The following is a 14,655-nucleotide window of genomic DNA, read 5'->3' on the forward strand; positions in this document are numbered from 1 at the left end:
GCTATGGGGGGGGGGGGGGGAGAAGCTACAGGAGGGCGGCAGTGACCTACTGGCGCACGGATTCATGCGCAGGGCTACTAGTTACAATATAATAACTATATCCTACACCAGTGATGGCGAACCTATGACACACGCTGAGGCGGCCGCATGCCGAGGATGAAACATTTGCGAAATAATGTTTTTTCCTCAAAGTGACACACTACCCGAGTTATGCTCAGTTTTTTGGCGAAGTTCGACACACCAAGCTCAAAAGGTTGCCCATCACTGTCCTACACCAAATGACCATGCAGTACCCTCCAGCCATGGGAAAAAGTCAGGATCCAACATCCATGCTGGCTTTCTCTCCTGCTCATGAACCTTCTATAGCTCCCAGACAGTCCCACCCGCCCAGCACCCCTGGCCTCCACCTCCATTCAGACTCCAGAGGGGCCACATATCCAACCACATCCCTCCCACGGAAGCGATTCCTCGGCTCCATCGGCCTTGGGAGAAAATCTGAGCTCCACACCCCTCTTGCCTTTGCTCTCCGGAGTCTCTGTTCTAACCACATGGATTTCCTCTTCTCTCTGTGCCTCCTCCACAGCTGGGAGAGTCTGACTCTAACTCAAATGCCCCCCCTCCAGCGAGCTCTCAGCCCGCGCCCAGGGCTGGAGGAGGGGCCCCGCCTGGCCTTTCCAGCCTCCACGCCTCCCTGTGCATGCTGGTAGTCACAAGCCAGATGTGCCGTGCCTCCTCTTTCAGACTAGGGAGCCCTTGAGGAGAGAACCCGGACCTGTTCTTGTCCCTGGGAACGTCCTTGTTACGGGAAGATGGCTGGGAGAAGAAAAGCCCCAGTCCCCAGATCTCCATGCAGAGGGGTGGCCAGACCCCCGACAGAAACCGCTCCTCCAAGGAAGAGGCCTTGGCTCGGGGCTTCGGCTCGGGGATGGGTCAGGAGGATGAGAGCCCCAGGGCCTGCCCTCAAGCGCAGCAGCTACGGACCCCAGGGTGGCCCAGACAGACCCGTACCAGCTTGAAGATGCTCACGGCTTCCGCGTGGTGCTCTACTGGCAGCCCAGTGAGGGGCATCCTCAGGGGCACCGTCAGCATCCCGAAGGCAGGTTCCTGGGGGCACAGGCAGACACATGGGCACAGAGCCAGCACTGACAGCACATCGGGGAGGGTTTCTGTCAGGGGTCCATTGCTCTGTGCCAGGTGAGAGCACAAATGCCCAGAAGGCAAGAGCCCCTGTCCCCAGTGTGCAGATGGGGAAACTGAGGCTTGGAGGGGGCAGACACCAGCCCTCAGCAAGTCGGTGGTAGAGACAGTCTGAGCCCCATCTAGGCCCTTTCTGAGGGACAATGAGCTGTGGCTCCACTGACCGTTACATTTCTGACATCTTTCCGGACTGGCTGGCAAACGGCCGCTTCCCAAGCCCCGGGGCCTCCCCTGCTATCCAGGCCCCCGTGGGCCTCAGGCTGCTCCTGACCGAGCAACTGTAGGGAGAGCTCGTACCCCACCCTCAGGGCATGGGCAGGAGCCGCCCTGGGCTGAGGACAGTATCGATTCTAACTGATCTGTGCCCATTGGCTGGCCTGCTGGGGCCCATGCCAGCCCTTACCTTGAAGTGGCACCGGACAAACTTGGCCATGGGGTAGTTGTTGATATCCAGGGGCAGTGTGACACGGGGCTCAGCCTGGAGCCGGGGAGTCCGAACAGGGGCCACCCGGGGCATCTGCGCTGACCTAAGGCCTGTGGAGGGAAGAAGGCACGAGGTGCCTGGCTCCCCTGCCCACCTGTGCCCACTCCCACCACACCTGCAGCACTGATGTACCTGCCACCGCTCGCAGGAGCCCAGCCAGCTCTGCCGGTACCTCCAGGTGGCCCACAGCTACCACCTCCCGCTTGCTCAGCTCCTGGAGGGACAGCGTGGTGAGGGGAGGGCCTGCCACACCCCCACCTGCCGTCCTCCCCTCCTGTCCCCTGCTGCCACCCGCACCCCGCACCCACCTCCTGCTCCCGGAGCCGCACCTCCTCCACCCGGAGCCTCCGCTCTGCCCTCAGCTGCAGGAGAGCAGGTGGTCAGGGCAGGGAATGGTGGGCAGAGGCCCTGGCAGGCCGAGCCGGCTCACGCAGGGCGGCCAGCAAGGGAAGCAAGGGGTCAGCTTGCCTGATTTCTGGAGGCGACTCCACCTCGCAGATGGAGGGAGGCAGAGGGATGGCCAGAGACACAGGAGGGCAAGGATGAAAGACAGAGCAAGAAGGAGACAAGGCAAAGGGCAGAGGAGGAACCCTGGGAGAGGGAGACGCCTGTCCCCACAGGACCGTCAGGAACAGCGTGCAGGTCTCTGGTGCTCGGTGTTGCATGTGTCTGCTGTTGGTTTACGTGACAACAGGCCAAGACTGGCATCAAGGTATGAGCAAACCGCACTCAGTACCGGTCCGGGTGCAGAATTCCAATCGGACCCAGTTACTGAAGACCCCACGGTGAGCCCAGCACCAGGACACCCTTCACGTTCAATATTCATTTCACCCTTTCTGCAGCCTCAGGGGAAGATGGGAGGTCAGGCTGGAGAGGGGCTGAGGTCACACAGCTAGTGAGTGGCAGAGCGGGGATTCGAACGCAAGACAGTCTCCTCCTGGGAGCTAAGTGCCTCCTCCCCATCTCCGCCACTCCCTGGACCCAGACGGGACAGCCTGGCTCCGGGAGGAGGGCAAGGGGAAGGCCTGCACCTTGAGGCGGCGCCGGTGGCTCACGTATGTGTTCACTAAGGACCGGAACTTCACCAGACTCTTTCTCATCTGCTGATACCGCTGCCTGCGGGTAGGGAGGAAAGACGTGTCGGGGCGGGGGGGAGGTCATGGATAAACAGGGGCAGAGATACCTGTGCCAGCCTGGCCTTGGTGCCACACTTCACTCTGGGGCCCTTGGGCACTAAGGAAAGGAGCTCAATGGGGGCAAGAACGTAGCTAAGATCACGAGCCCGGAGTCAACCACTTGGACCCCAGAGATCCCATCAGGTTGGAATCCCAGGGTCCCTGAGATGCAGGTGGGGCCCTTCTTGGCTGGCTGGATTCCCACCACCCGTTACAAGGGCCAGGCGGTGGGACGGAAGGGCATCCAAAAGCAGAAACAGAATGCCATCATCCTTCCGGCAGAGGGTCCCACTCTCAGCTTGCACACCTCCAGGAACAGGGAGCTTACTACCCAAGTTCAGCCTCTCCCAAGCCTCTCTAGGGCTCCCGGCAGTCCTGCCCTAGGTGGCTGCACCTGGCCAGGTAGCCTCGGGCTCGACTTTGCAGCAGGATGATCTTGCAGCGTAAGGAGCGGAAACGGCGCTGGATGAAGAAGCCACGAAGGCAGCGCTGCAGAGTGAGGGCTGCCCGGTTCCGGACATGCTCCCGCATGCTCTCCAGGAGCTGGTGGAGGTGTTCCTTAAGGAAGAGCTGGGCAGGGGAGGCCGGTGCTGAGGCCGGTAAGGGCCAGTGACTGGACTCAGGACCCTCCCTCTCCAGCAGTCTATGGAGACAGGGCAGCCAGGGCAGCTGAGGGGCCGGGTTTGGAGCGATGGAAGCAAGGTGAGGGCGCATTAGGCAGTGGGAGCGGCCTGAGCAAGGTCTGGAGTGGGGTTGGCATTCCGCTTACCAAGCTCCCCGGGACTGCCTTTGGGACAGTTCTGATCCCACGGGCTCGGTTCTGAAGCCCCTGAACCTGAGCCCTCCAGGGACTGAGTGTGGGGTGGGACTCACCTTGCTGACGCCAACGCGGTACATATTTGGCATGACTGTGCACAGGCGGCTCAGCACGGACACACACATGTCCCCACTGGCTGGCAGGTTGTGCTCAAGGGCCACTAGACAGCGGTACCTGCGGGGGCCCAAATTCAGCCTGGGGCTGTGGGCGGCTGCCCGGCTGCCCGCTAGGCTGCAGTCACCACCCTCCCGTCCCCAGGAGGCCCCCCGCAGGGGCTCCCCTCAGCAGAAGGCACTCCCTCCCTACTTCCGGGTGCCAGGAAATTGTGGAACCAGTGTCAGCAGAACAGGACCCCTTACTGCCATCTGCTGGAAGCTTGTCCTAATCACTATTAAAACTGTTTCTCTTTGGAATCAACACATAATAAAACTGGGAAAAACTGCAAAGCAATCGACATATATGCCAGACAACAGCTGGCACGTGGTGGTCTGTGCACAACCCGAGCAGCTGTGCGTGGCACGCCCTGCTCGGCCCGGGCCTGCGGAGAAGGCATGGGGGCGGAGCTACCTGTCGATGAACGCCTGGAAGGGCAGCCGCACCGGGAAGCCCTCCTTGCGGATCCGCACGGTCTCCAGCACCCCTGAATAGCGCAGCTGTGCCATGACCACCTCCGCCTCAAAGAGGCCTGGCTCCTGTGGGGAGGACCCGCCATGTGCACGGGGCACTGACCGCGCCAGCAGTGGCCGCGGCGGCTGGCGCGGCCGTGAGCTTGGGAAGAGGCTCTCTCCGGGCGGAGGGCCTCAGCCATCACGCACCTTCTTGTGATTGGGCTTCAGGCAGCGCACGAACAAGGGGTTACACCTGGTCAAGGGCAGGGGAGGCGGTGTAAGGCCCCACAGGAGGGAAGTGCTTCTCCCGAGGGCCGCAGGGGAGGCTGGGTCCCGCTCACCCGCCACACCCACCTCTCCATCTTTTCGATCAGATCCAGGAGCGACTGTTGGAACTTGGCGGCCACGGTGTGGGCCTTGTGGAGACGGGTGATGGAGCTGCTCTTGCCCAGGCGCTGAGGGGCAGCCTGGGGGGCATGGCTGGAGAAGAGGCGTGCCACCACCTGGGCAGGCATGGGCAGCAGCCCAGGGCAGTAGTCAAAGCACCCAGAGGGAGAGATAGGACCCGAGAGACAGACAAGGAGAGACAAGAGGGAGAGAGAAGGCGAGAGAACAAAAGGAGTCAGGTCTCCAGACCAAGAAGCACCAGAAAACTGACCCAAGGGGCCCGCCCTGGGGTCAGCTGACTTCTTTTTCTGGGTGCATGGTCATGAACCCTAGGATGACCTCAGGAGGAGGGTGCCATTTGACAGAAGAGGAAATGGAGTCCCAGATGGGGGAGGTGGCAGAGAATACGGATGGGAGAACCAAGCAGATGGAGGTGGGGATGGGCCCAGGCGGGGCGGGCTGACCAGGATGAGCCTGGGGAGAGACCTGGCGATCCAGGGGCCAGCCAGGGGCCTAGCCCTTTACTGGGGGGGGGGGGGGGAGGACAGGAAGGGAGAAAGTACAGAGCAAGGCAAGGCTGGGGGGTGGGGTCAGGGTTGGGATGGAGCCGGGGACTCCCCCCTTTCTTGGAGGAGAATGCCTGGCTGTGGGCTGGGTGCTCTGGGGCGGGGCCAGGACCGGGGAGGGAGGCTTGCTCACCCGAGTCCGGCTCCGAATGAATAGGTCCAGCACGTCCTGACGCACCTGGTCGTGGTTCTTGTCCAGGAACTTGTGCACCTGGAAAGGGGGATGGCCGGGCAGCTGGGGCTGGAGCCTTCCCCCTGCAGCCTGGCTGCATCAGTCTGCCTACTGCTGTCCTGCCTTCCTCCCTGCAGCCCTTGGGTGACCCTGGCCCTGCACCTCCAGGCCAGCCCCCCTGCCTGTCCTAGGAGGGACTGGACCCCGCCCCCTGCTCTGGTCCCCACCCCTCCTGTCCCCACGACCCTCCCCACTCCCAGGACTGGCCCCCTTCGCATGAGTAGCCCGGGTCTTGGCCCCATCCTCAGTGGAGGATGCTGTCCTGTGTGCATCCTGCAGATGAGGAAAATGCGGCCCAGATGGGGGGGGACAGAGGCTTAGAATCTTGGCCCCAGACCACGCCAGGGCAGGAATGTGCCTGAGGTAATAGCAATGCGAGTCACCCCGGTGATACTGCTACTGATAATGGCTACTCTTTATGAACCGCCCCCCCCCAGCCCTAGGCTCCTTACACCATGAGATGGACACTGTTATCCCCACTTTCCAGGTGAGGAAACGAGCCTCTGAGAGGTGTAGCCGGCCCAAGATCACACAGCCGAGGGTCAGCAGGGCCAGCTGGAACCGGGCGCGAGTGTCTGGAGCCCATGTTGTGCTTCTGCGCCTCCAACCTCAGGGCACGTGGCGCTGGCGGCCTGAGGGCTGCCGTGGGTCTCACCTGGTAGGTGACTTTGCCTGCGTAGTGCTTGATGGTGAACTCGGGCAATGGCATCTTGGGTTTGGAGTAGAGTGGGTTGGCGCCATGGTGGTAATGGCACTTTTGCAGAAATGTGTGGTCTGTGGCCTGGGGGCAGGCAGGGTTCAGTGGGTGGGCAGGGGGCCTGGGCACCCTGTTCCTGGCCTAGTGGCAGATTCTCCAGCCCTGATTGACCTCCAGTGATCACTGGGGAGGAGGAACAGGTCACAGCTTCCCCTGCTGCCCACTGCCCTGGGCGGGAGGCCTGAGGGGACCCCTGCAGACAAGTGTGTCTGGTCAGCTCCCAGCTGCCTCCCCTCCAGCCCAGCTGACTTTGCACTCTCTTGTCCCACTGCCCAGAACACCCATCCCACCCTTGTGTTTTCCAGTCAGTATTTGAGGCCCAACCCCAAGGTCACCTCCTCCAGGAAGCCTTCTCTGATTCCCATGGCTGGTGTAGCCCCTCGAGTGGACACCTGCAGCCCCCTATCCAGGTTGTGAATGGCAGGGTGGGTGTCCTGAGCCCCCATCCCAGGCCAGAGCAGAGAGGAATGTGGGACTCAGGCCTGATGTAGACCTGAGGCTCAGAGACGTGGAGCAACCTGAGCAGGCCCACACAGCGCCCAGGGCTCACCTGGGGGAAGCAGCACTGGTCATCGAGGATGCGCAGGATGCCGTAAGGCTTCAGGGAGATGAGGTTGATGCAGGGCTGGTTGTCAGCGAAGGCGACCTCCCGCCAGCCGATCTGCTCGCGGAGGTACTCCTCCTGCAGGCAGCAGGGCTCAGCGCCTACTCCTGCCCAGGCCCCCCAACCGTCTCCCAGGATGAGCCCATCTGAAGAGGCCTTGCCCGGGGCACCTCTGCTTGCACACCTCCTAGCACAGGGAGCTCACTTCCAAGCAGGGCCACATGAACCTTCTTGGCCTTGTCCTCCCTCCACTAGGACAGCTCTACAGAGGGTGAAGGGTCCCCCAAGCAGGCTCTTCCCTGGGCTCATCACCCCAACACCTTCCCCTCAGAACACAGGCCTCATGTGCTGCCCAGCTTCCCATGCCTTCCCCCCATTGGGCCTACTGGCAGCCTCTGATCTGCCCTTAAGGAACCAGCAGGTCCTGCCTCCCTGAGGAGGCCCGGGGCCTGCGAGGACGGGAGGGGCGGTCCGCCCGCGCTCTGCACACCTGCTCCTCCTGGAAGATGATCTTATTGAAAAGGTACTGAAGGTTCTCGTTCGCGTAGTTGATGCACAGCTGCTCAAAGCTGTTGAAGCTCAGGTCCTGGGAGGCAGGAGGTGAGGGGCCTCAGCCCACCGTCCCCTCCCAGGCCCTGCCCCCCACCCCAGCTCAGGCGCAGTGCCCTCCGGCCTTCCACGGTCACAGCTTCGGAAGCGGGAGCCTGACCATAGGCCCTGCTCAGGCGGAAGGACGCCTGGCAGGCTGGGCCCAGCGAGAGGCAGCTTAGGCCGTGGTTAAAGGCCCAGGCCCTGCGCCCTAGCCAGTTTGGCCCAGTGGATAGAGCGTTGGCCTGCCGACGGAAGGGTCCTGGGTTCGATTCTGGTCAGGGGCACATGCCCAGGTTGTGGGCTTGACCCCCAGTGGGGGGTGTGCAGGAAGCAGCTGATCAATGATTCTCTCTCATCATTGATGTTTCTCTCCCTCCCTCTCCCTTCCTCTCTGAAATCAGTAAAAATATTTTTAAAAATAAAGGCCCAGGCTTTGGAACCTTCTTCCAGGGTTCCAATCTTTCTAACCATGAGTCAGTGCCTTGGACAAGCCCCCTGTACCTCAGTTTCCCCATCTGAAAAACAAGGATAATGACAAGCCCACATCATAAGGTGGTGTAAGGATTAAGTAATCGGTAAGCATGCACTTAGAACAGCCCCTGGCACACAACAGGTGCTGCGTGTTAGCAACCACGTTTCTTTTCAGGGTCTTGCTTGTCTCACCCCAATCCCCCCACTGTGCACTCAGCACAGCTCGCACCTCCCTCCCCTGCAGGTGACTTCCAGCTCCCCAGACGCCAGCCACCACCCCGCTGGGCGCGGCAGGTGCTACTCCCTTCACTGGTTGCTGAGGAGACAGCTCAGAGACGCCTCCCGCTTCTAGGAAGACCTCCCTGGCCCCTGCCCAGCTAAGGTTTTCTCTGGCTCCACCAGTGCCAGGCTGACTCTGTTACGGCTCTGACCACGTGTGTTTGTCGATTTCTGTCCCCCATGCCCACCCAGTGCCTCCAAGAGCAGAGCCCAGGTCTGGTCCTTTCCAGGGTCCCTTGTGTTGCCCAGCTCAGAGCCTGGCACCCAGAGGCCTCAGGGAGGGCCTGTGGGTGAGGAAGGACATGGTAGAAGACGAGGGAGGTAATAATAAGGGAGGGGCTCTGAACAAAGAATGGCTGCGCTCTAGGCCGAGAGGTGAGACATGAAGCCGTACGCCCCCCCCCTCACCCGCTCAGGAGCCCCACCTCGAAGCCATAGATGTCCAAGATGGCGATGGACAGTGCATCCTGCTGGGGGGATACCAGCGCGTTGACCCTGGTGATGAGCCACCCGAACAGCAGCGCATACAAGACCTTGGCAATGGCATCCCTGGAGCAGAGATGGTGATGGGGGTGGGCACAGGGGTGGGGCTAGCCATCAGGAGGCTCAGGTAGGGAGGGTGCAGCCTCACCTGGCATCCACGGCACTCTCCACAGTCAGGGGGGTGAAGATCTTCTCTCGGATTGTCTCCTAGGGAGGAACATGGCCCCTGAGCGACAGCAGGCTGGCCACCACCTCCAGGAAGTCCTCGGAGGATTGGGGGTTGGGTGGGGAGTGGAAATGGAGTGACTGGTCTTAGGTCGACAGTAGGCCAGGGGTTGAACATAGGCCCTCGTCCGCCCTCCTGCCTGGCTGTGCCGGTCGGGGTGGGGGCTACGGGTCCAGTGGGAGAGGCAGGGGCATGAGCAAACATGACGCAGCGAGAACAGCCTTGGGAGGGGAAGGAGGGCCAGGGGCTGGGAGGCCACGGAGGCACCGGCTCGGCGAGGGGTCAGGAGCAGCTCCCTGGAGTGGACAGCTGTGCTGGGTGTAAGCATTCTGGGCAGAGGAAACAGCCAATGCAAAGGCCTGGAGCCTGGGCATCGAACGCCTGTGGGGTCTGAGGTTAACCCCCCCGGGCCTGACTCAGAAGATGGATGGAAGGGAGGAGAAGGAAGGGGGCGAGAGGGCCCACAGATGGGGCACAAAGCAGCGGTGTGCAGGCGCTGGCCGGAGGCTTTGACAGACCCCCAGGCCCGAGACTCACGGTCACTTTGAAGGTGATGGCCTTCTGGAGCCCCTCAGGGGAGATCTGCAGCAGCTCGGCCACGGCCTGGACCTCCCGGGCGCTCACCACCGAGGCTACCTCCTGTGCGTCTGTCTGTGCAAAATACCCACGGGACTGTGTTTTGCGCTAAATAAGTAGATTTTAACATTCATATAAAAAAACATAAACAAGCTAGAAGAACCAGGAAAATTCTGAAATAGGAGTGCAGGGGGACCTAGGAGATAGTTCAAAGGTCCGATAATTAAAACAGATAATAGACATCTAGTATGTAAGCAGATTAATGAAGCACAATAGGAAGTCTGGAATTAGGCATGAGTACACATAGGAAGTTAGTATATGACAAATACATACTTCTCAAGTGGTGGAGTTACTATAATTAAGTAACTGCCTGGAAAAAAAAAAGAAGTTGGATCCCTGCCTCATACCTTACTAAGATAAATTCCAGATGGACCAAAGATTCAAATGTTAAAAAAACAAGCCATGAAAGCCATACAAGATCTTGAAAAAAGTACCGGTATTGGCAAAACTGTTATAATGTAAGAGAGACAGGTCTCTTTAAAAATGATTAGAAAACTCTAAAATTTATACAAGATTGATTAATGAAATTCCTGCAAATAATTTTAAAAATCTGAAAGGCCAAAGCAAACAACAACCACGAAAAACAAAACAAAAAAACAAACACCAAGATACCTGTAAATAAAGTCAAAATATCCTACCTAATAAAATGATAATATGCAAATTGACTGCACCTTCGCTACGCCCAAGCCACACCCACCAGCCAATCAGAGTGAGTATGCAAATTACCCAAAAAAAGATGGCAGTTAATTTGCATACACTGAGGGAGGGAGGAGTGAAGACTGAAGACAACTTAGAAGGAAGAGGGAGGATAAGCGGAAAGCAAGGTGGCTCCAGAGGGAAAGCCCGGGCGGGGCGGGCGGAGCAGGACAGGGCAGAGGAGGGCGGGGCGGAGCGGAGCGGATCTGGGCGGGCGGCAGCAGTGCGCGGGTGCAGGCGCAGCGGCCGCAACGGCGGCGGCAGCGGCAGCGCACGTGGCCACAGTGGCCGCTTGCAGGATTCTTCCTGCAAATGGGCTACTAGTATATGATAAACCAGAAGACATATTTACAATTCACATCAAAGACAAAGGGCTTATTTCCTTAACATATGTAAAGAGCTCTCATACATCAATAATAAAAAGATGGTCTGGCTGCTGTGGCTCAGTGGTTGAGCATTGACCTATGAGCCAGGAAGTTACTGTTTGATTCCTGGTCAGGGCACATGCCCTGCTTGTGGGCTCGATCCCCAGTAGGGGGCATGCAGGAGGCAGCCAATCAATGATTCTCATCACTGATGTTTCTATCTCTCCCTCTCCCTTCCTCTCTCTGAAGTCAATAAAAATCTATTTTAAAAAATAATAATAATAAAAAGACGAACAACCTCAAAGTGGAGGGAAAAAGAGCGATTGAGATGTGTTGGTGTAGCCTGAAAACCAAATACAGATGCGCTCTGTCTCCCCAGAGCACTCCTCTGGGAAGACGCCTGTGCCCCACGGGAGCCGGGCCATGGCGGCTGGGACCTCCTCTCACCTCATACTTCTCAAAGTAGACATTGCCCAGGTGCAGGATGGAGGCCAGGATGCGGAAGATGCTGTCCTGGTCCTCCCCGCTGAAGCCCAGCACCTCCATGGCAGCGAGGAGCCGGCGGAAGTCATCTGCGTCACTCTTCCCGGAGATCTCACAGTTCCCGCCCTAGGTGAGGGCAGGGCCAGGGGTCAGGCGCCCTGGGCGGCGCAGGGAGCCCAGACATCCCTGCTCCGTCTGCACCTGCAACACGGCCCCGGCGGTCACCCAGCACTTAAGTTCCCGCGGGCCAGGAGTCTCTGAGCAGGTGCTGTGCTAAGTGCTTTGCATACATTTCCTTCCTTTAATCCTCACCACGTCCCTGGCAGTGATACTGTGCTATCCCCATTTTACAGATGAGGAAACTGAGGCACTATAGGGGAAGTATAGTAGCTCCAGGCTACTTATTTCTGTTGTAGTCTCCAGAACAACGAAGAATCATGAAGGCCTCCTGTGCCCCAGATTTGACCCCTGTCCACTTGCCATGAGACACCTCACACCCAAACCTGCCCTCCCAAACCTCCGTCGTCTTTGCTGGACACCACGACTCGGCTCTTTCAGCCCCTGGGGTGATGTGGGGGGCCAGGCCTGGGGAGCCTCGGCCTGCTGGTGCTCACCTGGTTCAGGTAGTAGTAGGTCTCCGCCTCCTGCAGGCTGAAGGCCTGCCGCAGCGGGGCAGGCAGCCCAGCCAGCAGCTCGTAGAAGATGTGGTAGTTCCTCTCGTTTTTGGCCTGCGGAGTGGGTGTGTGAGTGCCGAGAGGGGAGCCGCCCCCCCAGGCAACCCCTACACACACACAGGCCCAGGTGTGCCCACAAATATACACACACACCCAGGCCTGCATGGGGCCTGTCCCCTCTGTGCTGAGTGAGCGCCCAGCCTGCTCTGCCTGGGAGCAGGGAGGGTGCAGGAGCCCGGGTGTGGTGGTGGGGAGCATTCAATCAGAGGAAGGTGCTGCTCTGGCCTGTGTGCTGGCCACACACAGCCATGCATGCCTGTGTCCAAGGAGCAGACACGGGCCTCCGATGGCTCATTTAGCCAGGGTGGCTGAGCACCCACTGTGCGCCTGGCCCTGCTCCAGGCCCTGGGACACAGAGGGGAACAAGACAGACAGAAGTCCCTGGCCTCACAGACCCACCTGCCAGCTGGGAGACAGATACTCAGCAAATCACTGGTTAAAACATAAAACATGTCAGGTGGTGAGGAGGGCTCTGGGGAGACAGACGCAGTGAAGGGCTGGGAGTTCACTTTGAAACAGGACAGCTTCCCTGCACGGCTGGCGTTTCAGGGAGCAGTTGGTAGGGAGGAGGCGGGCAGATGGGCGAGTGGGGGTGGCCACACAGGCCTGGGGAAGGAGCAGTCAGTGCACAGGGCCTGGGCAGGTCGGCCGGGGTGCTTCAGGGACAGGGAAGAGCCAATGTGGCTGCAGGGCATGATGGGGGGTGTCGGGGGAGGCTCAGTCACAGGCCACACGCACACATGCATTTGTTCATTAATTCACCCTTTACCCAGCCAGGCCAGGTGCCAGGCTCTAAGTATCTACACACACACACACACAGACCCTGCCCCACGCCCCAGCACACAAGGGCCTTGGAGGGCCTGGCCCACCTGAAACACAATCCTGGATTTCTCGAGCAGGTACTGGGAGGTTATGGCACCAGAGATCACGCCCCTGTGTGGGGGAGCATGCTCAGCTCAAGCCCAGGCAGTCAGTAGGCGGGCGATGGGGCTGGTGTTGACTCCGCGGGGCTGTGCCAGGACATGGAGTGCACCGCAGGGTCTTTGGGGGTTCCTCCACTGTCTCACTCACCCTTCCAGAAAGATCTCCACAAACTTCCCAAAGCGGCTGGAATTGTCATTCCTAACGGTTTTGGCGTTACCGAAGGACTCCAAGAGGGGTGTTGCCTCCAGGATCTAGACCCCAGAAGAGGTGGATATTACTCTGGCCGCCTAGAGCAAGGAGCATGGCTAGGGCCACCCCAGGATTTCCCAGACACCCTGTTTGTGAGGGGTGACTAGAGGTGGGCTCCCTAGAGAACCTCGGGGTCTCTCTAGTCTCCCTCAATGCTCCCACCTCATGCGGCCCAGACCCTACACACAGACCCCAGCTCCCCTCTCCCAGCCCCGGCCTCCCACGAGGCAGCCCTGGCCAGGTCAGGTGTGAGACACTGCTTCTGACCAATCCTGCTATTGCACACGAGTGCGCACACATGCACACCCACAGGTGCATGTCACAGAGGCAGGAGCATGTACACACACACACTCGCACACTCCAAATACCTTTATCTTCAGGAGCAGTTGGTAGGGAGGAGGCGGCGAAAGGAACAAGAACAGAAGAAGGTCACCTGTAGGACTGACCGCCACTCCCCCCACCACACCAGGGCCTTCAGCCACAGAGGGGCTGGCAGAACCCTTTGGGCCCCTGTGGCGGGCAGAAGAGCCACCAGGGAAGACTACAGTCATGAACCCCAGAGACTCCCAGGGGTCTGGGCTTGGGGACTGCAGTGTAGCTCCTGATGTGGATGTCTGCTGGGCCTACCAGCCGGAAGGTTCTGGATGTCCTCCCCCCCCTCCCCTCACAGCCATGGGCTCCTGGAAGAGTCTCCTCCCTGGTCCTGCCTGTGTTCCCTCCAGGGGTCCTTTGAAAACCTGCATAGGTCACCTTCTCCCTCAGGCTCAAAGCCAAGTCCTTACAGTGAGCTCCAAGACCCTACACAGCCCATCCTCCGCTGGCCTCATCTCCCCTCCCTTGCTCCGCCCAGCACCTGGCCCTCCTGACTGTGCCCTCAACACTCAGGCACACTCCTGCCTCTGAGCACCGGAATTCTCTCTGTAGCTCTTAGCACCATTGACAAATTCTCCCATTTCTTTGTATCTTGTCTCCTACACTAAAATTTCAGCCTCCACACCCAAGAACCTGTCTTTTTTGCACACCTCTGGGGCCCCAGTTATCTACACAGGACTCGGTGCATAGGAGGCCCTCAACAAATCTGCTAAATAGATGAAATGAGGAATAGTATTCTATGAGAGCAGAGCCACCCAGGGCACACAGCTCATCACACCTCCCATTTAGTAAGCACCTACTATGCGCTAATTAACGAGCCTATAAAGTAGGCCCTAATATCACTTTTGTTTTATAGATTAGGAATCTGAGATTTGGAGGGTGATGTAACATGTCTGTAAGAGTGAGAGCCCAACAGCATGACAGGTATGTACATAGTTGTGTTTATAGTGTTCTCTTGCTGACTCTCTTCTCAGGATAAATTCTTAAGGGGGAAGCAGGGGATTCCCAGTCTCTGCAGAAATAATATTACCTTGGGAAAAGTGTGAGTCCCTCCATCTGGTCACTCCCATAGTACCGCTTAGTCTAGGAAATATTGTGCCCATTGTACAGAGGAGTAGACTGAGGCCCAGAGAGGAGCAGGGGCCAGCCTGGGGTTGCTCAGTGAGTCAGGGTCTGCCTGGGCTGTGGAGTCCCCTGAGGGCACTTAAGGGTGGGTCGGCTGCTTTTCTGTTCCTAGTGCCCACTGCAGGGTTGGGGCATGTGGCCAGCGGCCAGGAGCCAGGGGCAAGGACAGGTAAATCAGGTGGGTAAACATCTGG

At 59.1% G+C, this 14,655-nt stretch overlaps 1 protein-coding gene across 1 annotated transcript in view; it reads right to left on the minus strand.

Moving 5' to 3' along the window:
- The window catches only part of MYO15A (myosin XVA), a gene marked incomplete at its 5' end in the record, with an annotated part of 56,108 nt that overhangs the window by 27,216 nt on the left and 14,237 nt on the right, over positions 1 to 14,655 (minus strand). Inside the window, 21 exons of the mRNA XM_079799120.1 lie at positions 1,009 to 1,104; positions 1,601 to 1,731; positions 1,814 to 1,895; positions 1,990 to 2,043; positions 2,713 to 2,797; positions 3,251 to 3,426; positions 3,730 to 3,847; positions 4,241 to 4,365; positions 4,489 to 4,534; positions 4,636 to 4,784; positions 5,368 to 5,445; positions 6,122 to 6,247; positions 6,774 to 6,905; positions 7,318 to 7,413; positions 8,594 to 8,717; positions 8,800 to 8,858; positions 9,415 to 9,528; positions 11,022 to 11,183; positions 11,672 to 11,785; positions 12,661 to 12,724; positions 12,863 to 12,966. Coding sequence (XP_079655246.1) covers positions 1,009 to 1,104; positions 1,601 to 1,731; positions 1,814 to 1,895; positions 1,990 to 2,043; positions 2,713 to 2,797; positions 3,251 to 3,426; positions 3,730 to 3,847; positions 4,241 to 4,365; positions 4,489 to 4,534; positions 4,636 to 4,784; positions 5,368 to 5,445; positions 6,122 to 6,247; positions 6,774 to 6,905; positions 7,318 to 7,413; positions 8,594 to 8,717; positions 8,800 to 8,858; positions 9,415 to 9,528; positions 11,022 to 11,183; positions 11,672 to 11,785; positions 12,661 to 12,724; positions 12,863 to 12,966 — 2,235 coding nt within the window. The remainder of the gene's footprint in view (positions 1 to 1,008; positions 1,105 to 1,600; positions 1,732 to 1,813; positions 1,896 to 1,989; positions 2,044 to 2,712; positions 2,798 to 3,250; positions 3,427 to 3,729; positions 3,848 to 4,240; positions 4,366 to 4,488; positions 4,535 to 4,635; positions 4,785 to 5,367; positions 5,446 to 6,121; positions 6,248 to 6,773; positions 6,906 to 7,317; positions 7,414 to 8,593; positions 8,718 to 8,799; positions 8,859 to 9,414; positions 9,529 to 11,021; positions 11,184 to 11,671; positions 11,786 to 12,660; positions 12,725 to 12,862; positions 12,967 to 14,655) is intronic.

The sequence above is a fragment of the Cnephaeus nilssonii genome (assembly GCF_951640355.1).
Source record: "Cnephaeus nilssonii genome assembly, chromosome: 19".
Classification (NCBI taxonomy): Eukaryota; Metazoa; Chordata; class Mammalia; order Chiroptera; family Vespertilionidae; genus Cnephaeus; species Cnephaeus nilssonii.